This window comes from Fukomys damarensis, unplaced genomic scaffold (assembly GCF_012274545.1).
Source record: "Fukomys damarensis isolate Sample0158 unplaced genomic scaffold, DMR_v1.0_HiC HiC_scaffold_20, whole genome shotgun sequence".
Lineage (NCBI taxonomy): Eukaryota > Metazoa > Chordata > Mammalia > Rodentia > Bathyergidae > Fukomys > Fukomys damarensis.
The window spans coordinates 2175994-2189674 of record NW_022900932.1 but is presented as its reverse complement, the minus strand read 5'-3'; the positions used below and the strand labels follow the sequence as shown (position 1 = coordinate 2189674).

Genomic DNA, 13681 nt, shown 5'->3' with positions numbered 1-13681 from the left:
AAGCCCAAGTTCCGGGCCCGGAGTTCGGGCCGGCGGGGTAGCGTCCTCATTTGGGTTCCTTGGGGACTAATGGTAGAGGCCAGGCTCTGGGACCCGAGGAGGGGCCAGAAGAGAGAACTGACGCCCAGGGGCCCTGAGCTCTTGGATCGGGACCCTGGGTGAAGGCAGGGGGACTGGCAGGGCTGGTTTTTCGGGATCGGTCGAGGGAGGGGCCAGGGCCACGTGACTCTGAGTCTTAACACCAGCGCCCCCATCATCCCCACTTCCCCTTCTCCTTCCCATACTGGAATTGGAGCTGCCACCTCCGGGGGGGGGTCCTCGGGGCCGACGCAGTGGACCTGGGGAAAGGGACCCGAAGGGCGGTCTGACTCTTCCGCGGCCGGGTGCGGGGGAGGGCGGGGCATGTGACTGTGACTGTGCCTGCGCCTGAAGTCTCGGCTTCGCAAGGTCCCGCCTCTGGTTTTCCTCTATCGCCAACCTCTCTGCACCCCGCTTCCCGGCTGTGTGGGCTCAGCTCTGGGGGAAAGCGGCTTCGGGGGTCTCCAGGGTCAGGGTTTCTCTACTCCATCCCCCCTCCCACTGCAACCCTCTCTACTTCAACGGGTCTTGAGACGGCTTTGGGGGGGCTGTCTGGGCCCCAGAGGGGGAGACCTGGGGTCACCGGCCCCACCCACCCCCCGCACTCGCTGGTACTGTCCCCCGTTATCCCAGGTGAGGGCTTCGGAGGGAGGAGCGGGCCTGGGGTTGGGGATGGGGACAGTGGGGGTGGTGTGGGACTGTCTGACTTCCCCTTCCTTGCTCCTCAGGCCTCTGTGTCTGTCTGGGATGAGGAGGAGGATGGTGCCATCTTTACTGTCACCAGCCGCCAATATCAGCCTCGTGATCCCATGGTGAGATCATGACTTTGACTTTTCACTTCGGGGGTTTTGGTTTTGTTTTGCTTTTTGAGACAGGGTCTCACTATGAAGTTCAGCCTGGCCTTGAACTCTCTGTGTAGCCCAGGCTGGCCTCAAACTCATGGAAATCCTCCTGCCTCAGCTTCCTGAGTGCTGGGATTTCCACGCCCAGCAACCTCTCACCTTGGATGCTTCAACGCTCCCTTCCTGTGTCTGATTTTCTGGCCAGAGCCTTGGGCTGGAGGCCCAGAGTTCAGGACTCTGCTATGTAATAGGCCGAGTCCTGTCACCAGTTCATCTCAGCAGAAGCCAGCATCAAAGCCTAGGTCTGGGATTGTACCCAGATACCCGGGGTGGGGCCGAGGGGTTAGTGACAAGTCTGTTCTTCAGGCCCCCATGCCGCCCCCACGCTCCTCTCGACGGCTCCGGGCTGGCAGTTTGGAGGCCTTGGTCAGACACCTTCTGGATGCCCGGATGCTGGAGACCGACGAGGCCTTCATGTCCACCTTCCTGGCCACGCACCGGGCCTTCACATCCACACCCACCCTGCTTGGGCTTGTGGCTGACAGGTCAGGGGCATGGGAACAGGCTTGTGGAGGGCTCTGGGCCCCAGTGGAAGGGAGGCCGAGACGAGCTCCCTCCGTCCATCCCCAGGCTGGAACGCCTCGAGCACCTTTCCGTGGACGAGCTGGAGAGGACGACAGGGTGAGTGGCCCCTGCTCCTCCGCCTCCATCCCCTCGGCCGAGGCCACGGTGAGGCCTCTGACCCGTGGCGATTCCCTCCTCCCAGGGTCGCCATCTCTGTCCTGTCCACCTGGCTGGCCTCTCACCCTGAGGATTTTGGCTCTGAGGTCAAGGGTCAGCTTGACCGGCTCGAGAGCTTCTTGCTTCGGACAGGGTACGCAGGGGCGGGTGTTGGGGGGTGCGGTGCTGACCTCATCCGCAACCTCCGGTCCCGGGTGGACCCCCAGGCCCCCGACTTTCCTAAGCCCCCGGCCCTCCCCGGCGACCCCCCTGCTGACCCCACGGATGTCCTGGTGTTCCTCGCTGACCACTTGGCTGAACAGCTGACCCTGCTAGATGCGGTGAGACCCTGACCTTTGACCCCACCCCTTTACCAGCTTCTCCTTGAGTCCAGACCCTTCTCCTGGCTCCCAGCCCCTCTTGACCTGGCTCCTTGCCCACCCTACTACTGTTTGGCCCTGCTGCCTTCCCACTGGTTGCAACCCTTCCAGCCCTGTGCCCCTCTGGTTCCCTGGCCCCCTGAGGCCCGAAGGTCCCTGGTACTGGGGGGCTTGCCTCCCCTGACTATGACCTTTAACCTCTGCTCTCTGCCCTGCAGGAGCTGTTCCTCAATCTGGTCCCCTCTCAGTGCTTGGGGGGACTGTGGGGTCACAGAGACCGGCCGGGACATTCCCATCTCTGCCCATCTGTTCGAGCTACTGTCACACAGTTCAACAAGGTGGCAGGGGCAGTGGTCAGCTCTGTCCTGGGTGCCACCTCAACCGGAGAGGGAGCCGGGGAGGTGACCGTACGGCCGCTCCGACCTCCGCAGAGGGCCCGGCTCCTGGAGAAGTGGATCCGGGTGGCAGAGGTGAGAGAGAATCGCTGCTGCCCCGTGGGGCACTGTGGTGTGGCCAGGGGCCTTCACCCTTGGCCTCCTCTCGGGTCCACAGGAGTGCCGCCTGCTGCGAAACTTCTCTTCCGTGTATGCTGTGGTGTCGGCCCTGCAGTCCAGCCCCGTCCACCGTCTTCGGGCAGCCTGGGGGGAGGCAGCCAGGTGCGGAGGACAAGCCACCAGCTCGGGTGGGCGGGGGCTCCTCCGAGGACCGTGGTGTGAGGGAGGGGGTGGCCGAGCCAGGCCTGTCCTCAGGGCCACCCTTCTCACTCTCCAGGGACAGCCTCAGAGTCTTTTCCAACCTCTGCCAGATTTTCTCCGAGGAGGATAATTATTCCCAGAGCCGGGAGCTCCTCCTGCAGGTGAGGCCCCATTCCCTGAGATTCCCAACTGCCTGGATTCCCAACCTGCCTGTGCGCCCCACATCTGTCTCTGCTCTGTCACCTCAGGAAGCGAATCTGGAGCCCAACTCCAAGAAGGCTCCAAGGCCCGGCTCCCGGGGTGGGGTGAGTGACTGGCAGGCCGAGCAGTAGTGAGGACAGAGTGTGGGGTGCGGCTGCAGGCCAATAAAGGGGACACTGTGGGGAGGAGGATGAAACCGCTTCTCAGCAGCCACAGGCAGGAAGGCGTGAGGATGCAGGCCCTCGGGCTGGTGGCAGCCCCTGAGCCTCACTCTGCCCCAGGGAGTGGTCCCCTACCTTGGCACCTTTCTGAAGGACCTGGTGATGCTGGATGCGGCCTCCAAGGATGAGCTGGAGGTCAGTGTGAGTGCGCTTCCAAGAGAGGCCAGGAGCGTGCCGGGCCCTGGGCCAGGCTGCTGGGTTCTGGTACTGGGGCCAGCTGCTTAGGTTCTTTGGCCCATGGTGGTCTGTAAACGGGAAGCTAGCCATCAAGTTTACTGCTGTTTTTATGGAGATGAAATGGATTCATGTATGCTAAACGCTTAGAATTCATATGAAAGGTATGCATGGGTGGCTTGTTACATAAACAGATAGTAGCTGGGCATCGTAGCAGTTGCTTATAGTCCCAGCTCTTGGGAGGCTGAGGCATGAAGATCAAGGAGAGTTCCAGGTCAGCCTGGGCTACAGAGTGAGTTCAAGGCCAGCCTGGACCACATAGCAAGAATTTGTCTCAAAACAAAACCAAACCAACAAAAGCCAAATAACAACAACAAACAAAAAAGGCCCAGGTGTGGCTCTGGTAGAGCACCTGCCCACCCCGTGAAAGGGCCTGGGTTAGATCCCTAGAGGCAGCAGCCTCACCCAAAAAGCAAATTCTGGGCCAGCGATTTAGCTCAATCTTTCAGCCGCCTGCCTCTCAAGTGCAAGGATCTGAGTTCAATCCCCATTCCAAAAAAAGAAAAAAAATCCTTCTACCCAAGACCCTCATTTACAGGATCGAATAGAGAAGTGTAGGCAAGGGGGAGGTGTTGGAGGGACAGAGTTTTGGAGTTGGGTGCCACCCAGGAGGGGTGTGGGCTCCCCGAAGCTGGGGTTGGGACTTCATTCCCTTCCCGCTGTCCTTGCAGAATGGCTACATCAACTTTGAAAAGCGGAGGAAGGTGAGAGGCAGGGTGCTGGGCATCCGGAGTGGGTCCCAAGGAGGGGAGCGTGGGAAGGCTGGGGGTTCCTGAATCGTGGCTCCTGCAGTTTGAGGGCTCCTTCCCAGGAATTTGCTGTCCTCGCTGAGTTGCGGAGGCTCCAGAATGGATGTCGTGGCTATGACCTCCAACCTGACCCTGACATCCAGCAGTGGCTCCGGGGGCTCCGGCCACTGACCGAGGCTCAGAGGTGCCTGGCTGCACGACGAGGTCGGGGCTCAGGGTGCTGAAGGGGTGCATGTGTCCTGACCGCTGTCCTCTGCCCTCCCAGTCACCGCGTGTCCTGTGAGGTGGAGCCACCTGATATCAGTGACTCTCCAGCCCTTCGGGCACTCCGGCCAACCCTTGTCATCTCGCAGTGGACAGAGTGAGTCTGTGGCCGGGGCTGGTCTCTTGGTGCCTGCCGCTCAGCCTCTGAGACCCCCCACCCCCGCTTCTCCAGGGTTCTCAGCTCGGTGGGCGGCCCCTCCCACCTGGTATCCTGGGACCAGCCCAGCGCGCGGGGAGAGGAGGTATCCGGGACCGCTGCTCCTCTGCTGACCCGGCTGGCCCAGGTGAGCTTGGCCGTTGACCTTCGGCCTCATGGTCTGTTCCTCACTTCCCACCCTCATGCCTCCCGCTTTGCTCTGCAGCACGTGAAGTGGCCGTCCGTCTCGTCCCTGGACTCCGCCCTGGAGGGCGGTCCTTCCCAGCGAAGTCCGGCCGACCCCCGCCTCCTGTCCCCCCCAGCCTCCTCCCCTAGGTGTCACCGAGGTCACCGCCGCTCGGCCTCCTGTGGCTCCCCGCTGAGTGGGGGCACAGGCGAAGGGGCCTCTGGGGGGCCTGGGCATGGGGCGGGGGCGTCTGTGCCAGGGGCCTCTGACTGCCGAATCATCCGAGTGCAGATGGAGCTGGGGGAGGACGGCAGTGTCTACAAGAGCATCTTGGTGAGGGCCGGAGTGCAGTGGATTCCAGTTCAAGTGCAGCCACTGCCTGGGGCTTATGTTTTATTTGGATGGCTGCTTTGCATTAGCAGCTGTGCCTTGAACTTTTGGGGACCCTGTAAGATTGTTAGAACCAACAGCAGAGAATCAGCCGTTTTGTGGGCACTCTGTGGGCTGGCTTAGCGGGTACGGGGAGCCCCGATGGGGTTTCCTGCTCCTTCCACAGCACTGGCCATGGGTAACTTGTCTCCACTGGGCAGGTGGCTGAGGTTGGCAGGATGGAAGCAGAGGTCATAGTGGCCGATGTCCTGCTCTTCTGGTCTCCGGTTCTAGGTGACAAGCCAGGACAAAGCTCCCAGTGTTATCAGTCGTGTCCTTAAGAAAAACAACCGGGATTCTGCAGTGTCTTCAGAGTTTGAGCTGGTACAGCTGCTACCAGGGGAGCGAGGTCAGAAGCCAGGAGGGAAGGCGGACTGGGGGTGGTGCCTGGCCGTGGGGGCAGTGCAGTGACTGTGTGTGGCGCTCTCCTCTCACCTCACAGAGCTGACTATCCCGCCCTCAGCCAATGTCTTCTATGCCATGGATGGCGCATCCCATGATTTCCTCCTGAGGCAGCGGCGAAGGCCTTCACCTGTCACACAGGGCTCTGCCAGCGGTGCCTCAGCCTCACGAATCCCCCCGAGGGAGGGAGGAGGGGGCTCCTTCCCCAGGATCAAGGCCACAGGGAGGAAGATTGCTCGGGCACTGTTCTGAGGAAGGCCTATCGGTCATGGTGCTTTCTCATACCAGATGTGGATGGCCATCCTGAGTGGTGGCCGCTACATCACACTGGGACAGAAACCCTACAAGGAATCAGCCACCCTGGGGCAGTGAAGTGCCACTAGTTTACCGGACACTGGGGAGCTGGTAATCTTGTAACCAGGTTGGGTACCTGCAGACAGCTTCCCACTTCTCGTGAGTCACGTGCTGGGTGGACTCCAGTTTCTGGGTCCTGGCACACCCTGGCATGTGAAGGGCCATGGGAAGGCCTCGAGGTGCTGAGCCCCAGGGCAGAGGAAGGGCAGTAAGTAGGTTCTGAGGGGAGTTCCTGTCCCACTCCGGGGAGGTTCCTGTCACTGTGACAACACTAAGGAAATAAAACAAAACACTACCTGAGTCCTGCTCCCTTGTCCTTGCAGCGTGGCTGAACTGGCTGCTGGGAACAGGGGCAGGGATGTAGCTGGATGCTGAAGCCATGGGGTACAATATTTTCTACTTGCATGAGGGGCCGAAAGGTGCGGGTAAAAAGGTAAACGATTTCCTTAGAACTGTTACTCCCCTCCAGTAACCTCCTCACCTCTGGTCTACTTATTTTTAAGTTTTCTCTAGACTTGTTACCTTTGTGAAGCAGTAGTCATCAAACTAAAGCGATCAGTCTGAAGAACTGCTCTGTGCAGAAATGTAAGAATTTTAGGACAAAGAAATGCTGGGCATGGTAGCCCATGCTTGTAGTCCTAGCACTTGGGAAGCTGAGGCAGGAGGATTGCTGTGAGTTTGAGGCCAGCCTAGACTACACAGTGAGTTCAAGGCCAGCCTTAACTACAGAATATCACCCTGTCTCAAAAAATAGAATGACTTTGTGGAGAACATACATAAATTCTGTGAGGATTTTAAGTCATGTTAAGCTATATTCAAGCAGGGTTGGGGATTTAGCTCAGTAACGCTGCACCTGCCTTACAAGATCCTGAGTTCCATCCCTGGTTAAAAAAAAAAAAGATATTAAAGCAAATTTTAGGAAGACAGGCTGAAAAGAACTGAAGGAATCTAGGCATGGAAGCACATGTCTGTAGCCTTAGTACTCAGGAGGCTGAGGCAGGAGGATCACTTCAAATTGGAGGTCAGCCTAGGGTCCATACTGAGTTCAAGGCCAGTTTGCAATACAAAGACAACCTGTCTCAAAAAACTAAAAGAGATGCCAGGACTATCTGGAAGCTGACAAGTATCCACAGCAAGGAGAATACCACATTGCATCTCGGGGTCTCGGGTTAGAGAACTGTAAATTCTTTAAAGGTCTTTGTCTTTTTTTTTTTTTTTTTTTTTTTTTTTTTTTTTTTTTGTGGTACCTGGGATCGAACTCGGGTCCTTTCACTTGTGAGGCAGGCCATGGAACCGCTGAGCTAAATCCCCAGCCCGAGAACTGTAAATTCTTTCAAGCAACCTTCCTAACCGTAACATGGCAAATGTCCTCATGCTTCTTAAAGTGTCACAACGACCAAGATAAGGGAAGGTACGGGGCTATACATGTAGAAAGAAGCAGGTTTGAGGAGATTTCAGGCTTTAGTTTCAAGAAAAGACTCAAGGGGAGGGGAAGCAAAAAGAACTGAGTATCAGCTCCTACAATGAATGCAATTTATCTGCTATACACACCTAAGAACTTAAAAGGTCCTAATCACAAGAGTGCGGACCTGAGCCAGTGCTGTGCAGTGTATGTGGAAGGGCCGGGTGAACGACGGACGCGGCCAGCCACAAAACAGCCCGCCACTTTCACATTTTATTACCCACCACCGTACAGACCCAGGAGCTGCCTCATCCCCTCCCCAGGGTGGGGTCAGGCCTCCCCAGGAGCCCCTGCCTTGGCAGCCTGGGCCCTCCGGAACTCCTGCTGCAGCTGAGCAAGGGTCTCCCTCTGCTGCTCTGACTGCCGCTCCAGGTCGCGGAGCTGGGATTCATATCGCTTACTGAGGAGACGCAAGAAACAAAGCAGCAGAAGGGAAGTTAAGGGGCTTAGCGCTGAGGGTGCCGGGGGCAGGAGACGGGTGGGAAACCTGAGATCCAGAGGGAGAAGGGTGGATTCCAAGGGAAGGAGTTGGGGGAACTGGACGAGGTTGTTCCAACTTCTACTCTAGGACTTAGCCGCGCCGGGGTGGTGGAGCGGACTTACATTTCGGCTGTGATGTAGTCCAGCCTCTTCCCTACTGTGGCCCGAGCCTCCCCCAGCTCCTGTTTGACCAGCACGGGGCCCAGCAGTTTAAAGACCACGTTGGACCCGTCCAGCAGGGCCAGTTCCTGACGGAGGGGTGGGACAAATATGACCACAGCCGAGGCTGGTACCAGCCCAGCCCCGCGCCCCAGATCCCAGTCCCTCACCTCCTTCACGATATTATTTTCCGTTAGCTGTGCCTCAAGCTTCTGCCTGCCGGACATGGATTTACTCAGGTCTGAGGGTGGGAGGGAAGCTCTGAGTGGGAACATCCAATATGCCCCCGACCCGACTGGGAAGAAAATGGATGTGAGGAAGCGGACAAGGATGGGATGCACGGGCAGGGAGGAAAACTGGAAGGGGAAGCAGCCGGACGCGAGGGCCGCAGGGGACGGTAAAGCCCATCTTGATACAGCTCTGGGTGGTGAGCGCGTCGGGGCGAGGCCACACCGACCCCGTTCCCTTACCCTTCTGCAGCTGTTGATACTTCTCCACTTCTCCCTGAAGCTTCTTTTGGATCAGTTCAGCCATGGCGAGGATGAAAGCCTGCGGGGCGGAGTGGGCGCGGGGTCTCAGGCGCTGGAAGATATTCTGGCTCACCTCTATGGTCCGGCCTGCGAAACTGACAGCACTCTGGAGAGGCAGCTCCTCCGGGCACCGCAGTCTTTCCTCGTCCTGGATATCAACTCTACATTGGTCTCTGGAGCAGAGGACAAACCGAGACCGCGAACCTTTTCAACAAAAATTCTAACCTACTCACGTTCTCTTCAGTATTAATAAACCCGGAAGTAAACAAGGAATTCTGGGAAAAGATGGCGCCGGAAGTGCCTTCGGATACATTTTGGGAAATGTAGTTCTTACATGTTTAATGAATGGCGTTCTGCTTAGGTTTTAGGCAAAATGAGAGAGCTAATTCAGAAAAAAGAAAATTCACTCTTATTTGGACCTTGGCTTCCGATTTGACTTTTTTCCATTATTCTGGCTTAAGCTCTGCTAGAGAGAGCCTGTCACGACCCTCAAAGGAGAGCATGCCCTCAGTCAAGATGGCACCAGGAAGGCTTCAGACCTGGTATGGCGTTGATTGGGTGAAAGCCAGACGACTTCCGGAAGTTTCCAAGCTGACTCGGGGGGGGGACAGCTGAGAGTTTTTTGCACGTGGGTCGTTGTTCTGCTCGTCTAGATGGAGACAGTCCCTAGGCCGGGCAGGGGTCCCCAGTCCAAAAAGAACAAACCTCAGGCCAAGCGGAAGGTAGAGGCCCTGAATGGGATGGGAAGGTTTTAGCTGTGGGGTCGGGGTGCGGAGTAACAGAGCTTTTGATCCGTAGAAACCGCGGAGATACTGGGAGGAAGAGACCGCTCCTACCGCTGCCGGGGCCTCTCCTGGGCCCCCTCGCAAAAGGAAGAATCTGGAGCTCGGCCGCCACAGGCAGAAGAACTCTCACAGCTCAAAGAAGTCTTGGCTCTCCAAGAAATCCCAGTTTCCAAGGAAGTCCCAAGAACAGAAGCAGCCCGGAGGAGAGAAAAAGCCGGGGCCCCAGCGGAGCTTGTCTGGGGTGATCTGGGGCCCGATTGGGTGGCAGGGCAGGTAGCCTTGTGCCAGGAGAGTAGAAGGTTTGGGGTCGACCGGAGCCTAGCTGCTGATTGTCTCCCCTGCCTCAGTTCCAGGACCCTTTCCCAGGCCCCGCCCCCGTGCCCGAAGAGGTGGCCCGGAAGTTCTGTCGGATTGACCGATCCAAAGAGGTGAGGACCGGCAAGACCGCGGGGACAGGGTGGGGATAGGTGGAGCCTTGGTTGAGTTGGATGGAGGCTGCCCAAGTGGCTCTCCTGTGGCCGTACAAATTCTTTGGTTCTCCTTCCTCACCAACATTATAGCTGCCGCATTCTCTGCCTAAAACCCGAAGCAAGCTTGAGGTTGCCGAAAGGGTAGAAGAAGAGATAAGCGCCAAAGCTGCTCGTTCTGAGCTGCTGCTTGCCGAGGAACCTGGGTGAGTGGAACCCCAGCCCCAGCTTCTGCTTTACAGGACACCTTTTTATGTTGCCATGCGCACTTGATGGTGGGAAACCACTGCAGTCCTGACTCCCTTTCAGGTTTCTGGAAGGGGAGGATGGGGAGGACACAGCCACGATCCGCCAGGCTGACATCGTGGAGGCTGTGGACATTGCTAGTGCAGCCAAGGTGAGGCTGAGGAGCGAAAGTGCTGGCGGGTTCATTGGTGGCGCTGGGCAAGAGAGCAGTGGGGACTCAGCGGGAGCTACTGAGGGAAGCCTATTCTGTCTTGATTTTTTTTTTCAATATATATATATATATTTTTTTTTTTTGGTACTGGGGATCAAACTCTGACCCTTGCGCTTGTGAGTCATGCGAGAGAACCACTGAGCCAAGCCCCCAGCCCTCTGTCTTGATTTTAACACTTTTCCTTTCCCAGCACTTTGACTTGAATCTGCGGCAGTTCGGACCCTACAGGTTGAACTACTCTCGAACTGGGAGGTAAGGTGGGATTCCTGTGACTCTGTTTAGGGATTGCGCTCTGCGTCTTTACTGAGCATGAGCTCTGCCACCAAGATGCACCCCATCCTCCAGTGACTCTTTTGTCTTTTCTTTCTTACTTTTATGTTTTTTTCTTTTTTTCTTCTCTTTTTTTTTCCCCACGCTTTCCTTTTTAATTTCTTTCCTTTTCTTTTTTCATGGTGCTGGGAAGTGAGCCCAAGGCCTTCACACTGAGTTATATCCCCAGCTCTTTTTTAATTTTTAAATTTTGAGACAGGGTCTGGCTAAGTTGTGAAGTTGCCCAGTGTGGGCTAGAATTGCAGTGCTCCTGTCTCAGCCTCCCAGAGTAACAGGCTTACAGGCTTAAGCCCCCATGCCCTGCTCCAGTAATCTCTGAACTGAGAGCTGGCCCTGTTTCCTCAGCTGTGCCAGCCCTGCTCTTGGCTGTCCTGTGTATTTGGGTTGTTGATGAGGCACATGGACAGCAGCACATCTCCTGCCACCTGGAGAGGAGCTTGTGTGGATCCGAGTCCGGGCGTTACCTGCCTGACACCTGTCTTCCTCCAACAGACATCTGGCTTTTGGAGGGCGTCGGGGTCATGTGGCTGCCCTCGACTGGGTGACAAAGAAGCTAATGTGTGAGATCAATGTCATGGAGGCCGTGCGGGACATCCGGTGAGGGCCCTCTCTGATGGTGGTCGGCAGGGTGTGTGTATGTGTGTGTGAGTGTGAGTGACACCGGCCTTTCCTGATTGGACCACCCGGGACCCATAGTCCACCGAGCCACCGCTTCCCCAGGTTTCTCCACTCAGAGGCACTGCTTGCCGTGGCTCAGAACCGCTGGCTTCGCATCTACGACAACCAAGGCATAGAGCTCCACTGCATCCGGCGCTGTGACCGAGTAACGCGGCTTGAGTTCCTGCCCTTTCACTTCCTTCTGGCCACGGCTGTGAGTTGTGGAGCCGTTGGGAAGATCTTTCTCCCCAGGGACCTCAGAAGGGGGAACACGGACGGCATTCGGGACAGTGATACTCTCCTGCCCTCTCAGTCAGAGACAGGGTTCCTGACCTACCTGGACGTGTCTGTGGGGAAGATCGTGGCAGCTCTGAATGCACGGGCCGGGCGCCTCAATGTCATGGCTCAGAACCCATACAACGCCGTCATCCACCTTGGACACAGCAACGGTCAGTCTGTGGCTCAGCTTTTTTTCTGAGGCCGGATTTCTCTGTTCCCTAGGCTGACCTCGAGCTCCTGGATTCGAGTGATCTTCCTGCCTCAGCCCGCTGAGTAGTGGGGACTGTGTGCTTATGCCCCCACACCTAGCGCCTTGCTTGGTTGGATTCCTACCTTCTTATCCCACTTCCGTTCTGTACTTGTACTTCATGAGTCCCTTAAAGTTACCCTTTCACTTCTCTGCCTTATTGCTTCTTGGTCTTGAGTCCCCACCTTCCCCAACTCGAATCATCTCAGGGTGGGGTTTACTTCTCTTGTTTACCTCTAACTTCCAGGTACGGTCTCTTTATGGAGTCCATCTGTGCAGGAACCACTGGTAAAGATTCTCTGTCACCGTGGTGGTCTTCAGGCTGTGGCAGTGGATTCTACAGGCACGTAAGTCACTTGATTGGGGTGAGACTTAGGAGCCCAGGCCCTGCAACCTGGTGCCCGTTCCTATCGGGTGTCCTGATCCTGAGAACAGGGACATGAGTCTAGTTCAGAATCAGTAAACTATTTCTCCACAGAGCTAGAGAAAAATCAAAAGTATTATGTAGGGCCTTAAATAGCAAGATAAAAAACAGTTATCCCAGATTTTTAAACAGTGAAACTTTTTTGTTGTTTTGAGAGTAGTCCAGGTTGGTTTTGAACTCACCGTATAGCCCAGGCTGTCCTTGAACTTGCTGTGATCCTCCTGCCTCAGCCTCTGGGGTGCCGAGATTATAGGTGTGTGTCACATCTGGTTTAAGCAATGAAATTTAAAGATATAATGAAGTATGATACTTTTCTAATACAGGTCCACTAAGTGGGAAGAATTGATTTCCCCTTACTGAGAATACCATTTTGTGTAATTGAAGTTCAAGGCTAGTCTCCCAGTTCATCAAACTTATTTGTGAGTGTTTGTTTGTTAATGCATCTTTGGCGATGTCTTTTACAGGTGGGAGATAAGACAAGTGGTGTGTGAGGTGTCCAGAATGTGTCTCCGAGACTTGCAGTGTACCACATTGTCAGGTGTCACCTGTAGTCTCAGTTGTGAGCTTTGTCTGTGGTCTCATAGGGCAGAAGCCATAGAGAAGTGAATGAGTGAGTGTAGCTGGATTCAAATAAAACTTTAAATTCATATGATTTTTATATGTGTCAAATTACACTGGCCTCAAAGCTGTGGCGATCCTCCTGCCTCAGCCTTCTGGGTGCTGGGATTATAGGCCTGTGCCACCACACCTGGCTTTTTTTTTTTTTTTTTTTTTTTTTTTTTTTTGTCCCCCCCCCCCGTTTTTTTTTTTTTTTTTTTTTTTTTTTTTTTTGGTACCGGGGATCGAATGCGGGACCTTGCACTGGTGAGGTAGGCAGTGGCACCACCGAGCTAAACCCCCGGCCCTCACACCTGGCTTCTTCTGATTCTTTAATCACAGAAAGTGGAAGCCATTCTTTCCTTGGGACCTGTGTAGAAATAGATGATGGGCTGGAGGTGGCCGTGGCCAGCAGTTGGCGACGTCCTGCCTCCATGTAAAGCCTCCAAAGAAGCTGGGAGAGTGAGGGATGGGATGGCACAGGGAGCTTTTCAGCGGGCACCTAGCAGACAGCGCCGTGAGCATCTCCTCCTCCCCACAATGTGATCCTGACTCCAGATCTAGTTGGTGCCCCGAAGCTGGAGGTGTGTGCTTCTCCTGGGAGTCTGTTCCTTCTGAATCTTTTCATCCTGCGGGCACTGGCAGGGCACCTGCGGTGGGCTGGGCTCCGCTGAGCTGCTCGGCGCTGCCCTGCTGTGTGGGATGTGGCTGGCGAGAGCGCTTGGCCCGATGGTGCACTTCGATTTTACTCAGTTGCCGTCGCAGACTTAATGTGTCACTTCATTCCCAAAGTCTCTCCTTTCTCACTGGGAGTGGGAGCGCACACCTGTCATCCCAGCACTCAGGAGGCTGAGGCAGGAGGATCGCTGTGAGTTCAAGGTCAGCCTGGGCTACACAGTGTGACCCAGTTTCAAA

At 56.0% G+C, this 13681-nt stretch overlaps 3 protein-coding genes across 5 annotated transcripts in view; 2 read left to right on the top strand and 1 right to left on the bottom strand.

Moving 5' to 3' along the window:
• Positions 1-424: 424 nt before the first annotated feature.
• Positions 425-6025, top strand: Rgl2 (ral guanine nucleotide dissociation stimulator like 2). 2 transcript variants are annotated; one of them, XM_010605277.3, is made up of 17 exons: positions 425-711; positions 807-890; positions 1287-1465; positions 1551-1601; positions 1687-1981; positions 2239-2490; positions 2573-2676; positions 2792-2876; positions 2964-3020; positions 3198-3272; positions 4043-4075; positions 4183-4304; positions 4386-4481; positions 4557-4668; positions 4747-5040; positions 5371-5485; positions 5579-6025. In XM_010605277.3, exons 2-17 carry the CDS (start codon positions 888-890, stop codon positions 5788-5790), a joined length of 2085 nt encoding a protein of 694 aa, XP_010603579.1. In that variant the 5' UTR covers positions 425-711; positions 807-887; the 3' UTR covers positions 5791-6025. The 2 variants fall into 2 exon arrangements, with proteins under 2 accessions (XP_010603579.1, XP_010603578.1); XM_010605276.2 differs by lacking the exons at positions 425-711; positions 3198-3272 and having other exon boundaries at positions 816-890.
• A 1529-nt stretch (positions 6026-7554) lies between these two features.
• On the bottom strand, positions 7555-8798 carry Pfdn6 (prefoldin subunit 6). Its single transcript, XM_010605275.2, has 4 exons — positions 8464-8798; positions 8164-8234; positions 7958-8082; positions 7555-7754 (listed from the first exon to the last, which is right to left on the bottom strand). Exons 1-4 carry the CDS (start codon positions 8525-8527, stop codon positions 7625-7627), a joined length of 390 nt encoding a protein of 129 aa, XP_010603577.1. The 5' UTR covers positions 8528-8798; the 3' UTR covers positions 7555-7624.
• A 320-nt stretch (positions 8799-9118) lies between these two features.
• Positions 9119-13681, top strand: part of Wdr46 (WD repeat domain 46) — a 9084-nt gene continuing 4521 nt past the window's right edge. The window contains exons 1-10 of one of the 2 annotated variants that reach the window (XM_010605274.3): positions 9119-9245; positions 9322-9549; positions 9656-9736; positions 9869-9981; positions 10085-10172; positions 10423-10484; positions 11055-11159; positions 11283-11433; positions 11533-11668; positions 11993-12092. In XM_010605274.3, coding sequence (XP_010603576.1) covers positions 9177-9245; positions 9322-9549; positions 9656-9736; positions 9869-9981; positions 10085-10172; positions 10423-10484; positions 11055-11159; positions 11283-11433; positions 11533-11668; positions 11993-12092 — 1133 coding nt within the window. In that variant the 5' untranslated portion in view covers positions 9119-9176. Of the gene's footprint in view, positions 9246-9321; positions 9550-9655; positions 9737-9868; positions 9982-10084; positions 10173-10422; positions 10485-11054; positions 11160-11258; positions 11434-11532; positions 11669-11992; positions 12093-13681 lie in introns of both variants that reach the window. The other variant, XM_010605273.3, reaches the window with a different exon arrangement.

What these genes read in the sequence shown, in the direction of transcription:
- Rgl2 (XM_010605277.3), top strand. An exon ending in AGCTGACCCTGCTAGATGCG is followed by an intron (nt 1,982 to 2,238) that starts GTGAGACCCTGA and finishes TCTGCCCTGCAG; the next exon opens with GAGCTGTTCCTCAATCTGGT. An exon ending in CCTCCAAGGATGAGCTGGAG is followed by an intron (nt 3,273 to 4,042) that starts GTCAGTGTGAGT and finishes CTGTCCTTGCAG; the next exon opens with AATGGCTACATCAACTTTGA.
- Pfdn6 (XM_010605275.2), bottom strand. Translation starts at nt 8,527, where the DNA reads ATGGCTGAACTGATCCAAAAGAAGCTTCAGGGAGAAGTGGAGAAGTAT. An exon ending in AAAATAATATCGTGAAGGAG is followed by an intron (nt 8,083 to 8,163) that starts GTGAGGGACTGG and finishes CCCCTCCGTCAG; the next exon opens with GAACTGGCCCTGCTGGACGG. An exon ending in GACTACATCACAGCCGAAAT is followed by an intron (nt 7,755 to 7,957) that starts GTAAGTCCGCTC and finishes GCGTCTCCTCAG; the next exon opens with TAAGCGATATGAATCCCAGC.